This window comes from Taeniopygia guttata, chromosome 2 (genome assembly GCF_048771995.1).
Source record: "Taeniopygia guttata chromosome 2, bTaeGut7.mat, whole genome shotgun sequence".
NCBI classification, from domain to species: Eukaryota; Metazoa; Chordata; class Aves; order Passeriformes; family Estrildidae; genus Taeniopygia; species Taeniopygia guttata.
Genome location: NC_133026.1, coordinates 275,016 through 279,818, shown reverse-complemented (window position 1 = coordinate 279,818; position 4,803 = coordinate 275,016). Strand labels below are relative to the sequence as shown.

At 48.4% G+C, this 4,803-nt stretch overlaps 1 protein-coding gene across 1 annotated transcript; it reads right to left on the bottom strand.

Annotated features, from left to right (window-relative positions):
- Positions 1–1,029, bottom strand: H2BK1 (H2B.K variant histone 1). Its single transcript, XM_002190593.5, has 2 exons — positions 910–1,029; positions 1–251 (listed from the first exon to the last, which is right to left on the bottom strand). Exons 1-2 carry the CDS (start codon positions 1,027–1,029, stop codon positions 15–17), a joined length of 357 nt encoding a protein of 118 aa, XP_002190629.5. The 3' UTR covers positions 1–14.
- Between the last annotated feature and the right edge of the window lie 3,774 nt (positions 1,030–4,803).

Sequence of the window (4,803 nt, the reverse complement as noted above, 5' to 3'; positions counted from 1 at the left end):
CTGCTCTCAGCTGGTCACTTGCTGGTGGTGTACTTGGTGACGGCCTTGGTGCCCTCGGACACGGCATGCTGGGCCAGCTGGCCGGGCAGCAGCAGCCGTGCGGCCGCCTGCACCTCGCGGCTGCTGACGGTGGTGTGGCAGCGGTACCGGGCCAGGCGCGAGGCCTCGGCGGCCAGCCGCTCCAGCATGTCATTGACAAAGGAGTTCATGATGCTCATGGCCTTGGAGGAGATGGCCAGGTCGGGGTGCACCTGCCGGATGGTAACCGGACACCGGCTCAGCCTCGCACACCCGGCAGCTCCGCTCCCCAGCCCAGACAGGGCACTCTAACTCCAAAAGCACCCGCGGCTGCCACCCTAAGGGTTTCGAATCACGGGCCACTTTAAACTCTGGATAGGCTCCCATAATGCTATAGGAGTTTTGGGATTGCACTGGCAGAAGCCGCCTCACAATCCCCATGGAAAACATGGCTGTGAGGGATGGAAATACTCCCGTCTCCAAGTCCTAGCTACAGGCTCATGCTGACAGCTGTGGCCTAGAAAACTCATGGCCACTTCCAAAAATTCTCTCATCTCCACATCAGAAATCACCAGACATCTACTCACAGGGCCAGAAGCAACTATTTCTACTGTACTGACTTGCGTGAAATTACTTCTTCAGGCAGAGCTAAGCACCAGAGCTCATTCCCTCTAGGAAACACTTTCTGCTCTGGATCCATTGCTACTACCCCTAGAATCCACTCCCTCAATTCCTGAGAGTCACCATACCTGCACTTACACTGTTTTTTCTTTCCCCATCTCGCTAGAAACCCAGATTTTTCTTCCTTGTTCTTTATAGTGCTAACATACAACAGGCAGAAGTTACTTTATGTACAAAACAATTTCTAGTAGAAAAGAAACATTTACTCACCTGCTTCAGTACTTTGTAAATGTAGACTGAAAATGCTTCCTTTCTCTTTGGCTTCCTCTTAGAGCTTTTTTTCCCAGAAGCAACAGCATGACCACGTTTCTTCAAAGGCTCTGAGCTCATCTTAACCTCCAAAAGAACAGTCAGCAAGTGCTGTGAGGCTGGTTATATAGCACAGGCAGCAGGACCTAACCTGCCTCAGCTGCAGCCCCCAAGAAGCAGGACAAGTACACACCTGTGGCTGATGATTCCACTTTGCACTAAATGAAAAGCAGCTGGCCTGAGAGGAGCTTGGAAGCGACAGATTCAATTAGACTTTTAGACCTGACAAGTTTGAGAGTAACCAGGGCAAAGAGGGACAAGAGCCAAAGCATCTGATTTACAGGGGACATAATTACCAGAGAAGAGCCATTCCCAGGTCCAAAAGGAGTTTAGTGAAAGGATGGATCTTGCTTTGTTACAAGGCTATGAACTGGAGTACTCAGGGTACTCCAGAATCAAATGGAATCACATATGTTCTATGGAGCAGATAATGCCATCAGGGGAAACCCAGTAATTGCAGGAAGCATTGGTCTAGAGATGAAACGATGGCACTGTAAACATACTACCAGCCAAATTTCCATGCTACCTAGCCTGCTCTTGGGATCCCCCTGCTGCACACAACAGAGCCTGGAATGTCAGGAGGGGGGCAGTGGAAAGCTGACACCCCAAGTGTGGATTTGACCTGTTTGGAAACCAATCATTACACTGAGGGTAATCGTGACACAGGATTTAGGCTTAGCTGGGAAAAATGTGCAGCAGCACAGCAGAGACATGGACAAAACAGAGTTTTCCGTACTTTGGAGAGAAAAGGAGGCCTTTCAGCAGACACCACTACAGCCATTTCATAAAAGAGTGATGCCAGTATGCTTCTCTGGTGGGGGAACACACCTTGTTTGGTGGGGGTGTCTGTGCTGACATGTGGAATCTCCTGCTCAGGTACACACATCATACTGGCACATCCTGAGCAAATCACATCTTCCAGAGAGTGAGCTCGGGAGCCCTACGCATCAGGCAGTGATTCTGTTACAGCTTGTGCAGCCCTCAGTGTTTCACTGAATTGTTTTGTTCTCAGCCTATCTTCATGGGGAGGCGCCTGACCCCACTCCCCTAGTGCAAATAACTGTCACAGTGACAAGGGCAGTCAGTGCCACAGCGGGGTTCTTGCTCCCAGAAACCAAAACACTAGTGACCAGGCAGTATGGGCTGGAATGGTCATGCCAGCGCATTTGTGAAGGAGAATGGGCTTGTGAAGATATGTGGTGGTGGGATCCTCTTAAACAGGAGTGACTGATACTAGCAGTGAGGAGCAGGGGACATCACCACTTGTGCTTCGTAAGGGGCCCTGTGTTGTCAAGGAACAGTACAGGCTCCCCCCTCAGAGGGACACTCCGCCACCCTCCTTGCAATGGGAGCTGTGTTTCCTTGCTCTCAGCACACAGGGAGGGACTCTCGTACTGAAGGAGCTGAGGGCTGTTGTGTCCCTCCCCTGCTGCCACCCTGTTTGTGATCCACAGCATTACACAGTGATGAACACACAGCTGTCTTTTCTGAAAAAACCCATTTAGTTGGAAGGGAGCCCGTTGGTGGAGGAACAGCAGCTGGTCACTCAGCGTTAGGCACAGAAAGTCTTTACACACCGACGGTGGAGGCTCCTCCACCGAGCAGTACACCGAGGCAGCTCTGAACCCTCAGGTCTGGAGAATTACCATCTGCTTCCCTAGACTGCATGTGCTAGAGGCTGCTGCTGTGCTAGGCCTGCCTCAAACTGCTGCTGGTTTTGTGCTGTATGGACCTACTTGCAGCACACACACCAGGGAATCCCACAAGCCTGCACCTGCCACCTCTGGCTGTGTTAGAGCCAACCTTTCTTTTGGATAACAGGGAAGTGTGACCGTGCAGGCACTGGGTCACTTCTTTTACAGAAATGACCATCCTAGCACCTAAGGAGCAATTCTTGTAATTTATTGATAGTTTTGCTTTTCTGCAAAACCAGAAAATTCTCAGCTGAAACAGCTTGAAGTGGTACTGCCTCAGCTTGTTGCTGTCTCTGAGATTAGTGCTCCAGGACATATCTGCCACAGCTGCTTCAGCACAGCCCAACAAACTGTCACCATGAAACAGGTTAAATCAAGGCTGTTAAAGCACATTTATGGATTTCATTTTACAAGCCCTGGCCTACTGTGACCCTTAGTGCAGCTACAGCTGCTTTTGCTTCAAACATGTACCTGTGGCCCTTGTTTATAGATCAGAGACACGTCTGCATCTGGGAAGTTCCTCTCTCTTTGCGGCAGCAGATAGGTAACAGTGCTCTTCTTGGCTCCATGAGCTGTGACAATGCTCCAACCACTGCCCTTCATGCTGGCTGTCATCCCAACGTCCCCAGGCCATTCTCGGGATTTACCCATCCCAAAGAACTCAGTGTAAGATTGTATCCGCCATTTATTACCACAAATCTGAAATTTAGTGGAATGAATTGTCAAATCTTTGGTAAGGAAAAGAAGTATAGGACAAATAGCTCTAGCTTCATTAAGGACTGTGACCTCACCATTCTCAGAGCCACTTCACAACCGCTTCCAACTCACCAACACTTCCTACAACTTAGAGAGCAGAACAAACAGACCTGCATTAAACTATAACTGTTTAACTTGTGACCCATCAGTTTTTTCAGAAATCGCTTCCCTGCAAGTTTTCACACCCTCGCTCTGATAACTTCCATGTCCTCCACTGTGAGATATTCATCCAGGTGACATTTACTGCCACCTAGACCTTTCTGCTGAACTAACTTGGAAGCACTTATACTAACTGGCATTATTTTCCTAGAAAACATATTATTTTTCTCATCTCAGGTCGTTGCCAGAATGGGTGAAAAACCTGAAGGGTCCTATTTGATCTACTGAAAGCAGCTCACATTGTGACATTTGTCCTATGGATGATACTCAGTGCTTCCACAGCAGCAGCCACAACTTTGATGGGCCCTTTAGGAAAGAAAAATAAGGAAAGACTACTCAAAAGTCAAAGCCAGTCAGTTGTCCCCAAAGAATGCACTGCATGAGGGCACAACTCCTTTGTTTGTCCTTACCTTCCATTCACCCAGGCACTTGTGCTGCCAGATGGGCTGCTGGGCTACACGAGCCTCTCCTGTGATGAGTGCTGTCACTCTCATGTGTCAGAAATAATTAAAATGATGACTCATGATCAAAAGAAGCTATTAGGCTCAATTTGCTACCTACCTTTCTCTTTAGTGCCCTTTATTCTAGTACTAAATTAAAAATGTATTTTATTCAAGCTTCTGTGGCTCAGGGTGAGATTTGAACACCAACTTTTCCAAAAATCTGTTATTGAGAACAAATTTAACAACTAGACTTCAGTTGATTAGTCTTTACTTACACCTGCAAGGAACAAGAAACTAATTCAGAGTCCAAAATGCCTATATTATTCAATCTTACTATTAGACAATTCAAGGTGAAGCAAAACGCCACAACAGAGCCCATGTGTTTGTAAGAACACACGCTGGTATTCCACAGACCTATGTTCTGTCTCTAACAATAATCTTCAGAACACTTTCAAGTTGTGTCCGCCGCTGTCTGCAACAGAGGCACCCATGGCCTGTTCTGTGAATCGCTGGAGATGCAGTGCTCAGCCTGGCTGAGCAGAGGTGCCCCAGGTGCGAGGACCCTGCTCAGTGCCTCCACAGCTCAGTGCTCACCACTTCACATCTCTCAAGTTCTGGCCACAGCTTTGGTTGTACTGAGGAACTGAGCATTTAGCACGAAGGGCTGATCTCACTCAAAGCTCAGGACTTGCTGACTCACCCCAGCACAACCCAACTACCACGGCTCACAAAACAAGACAAGA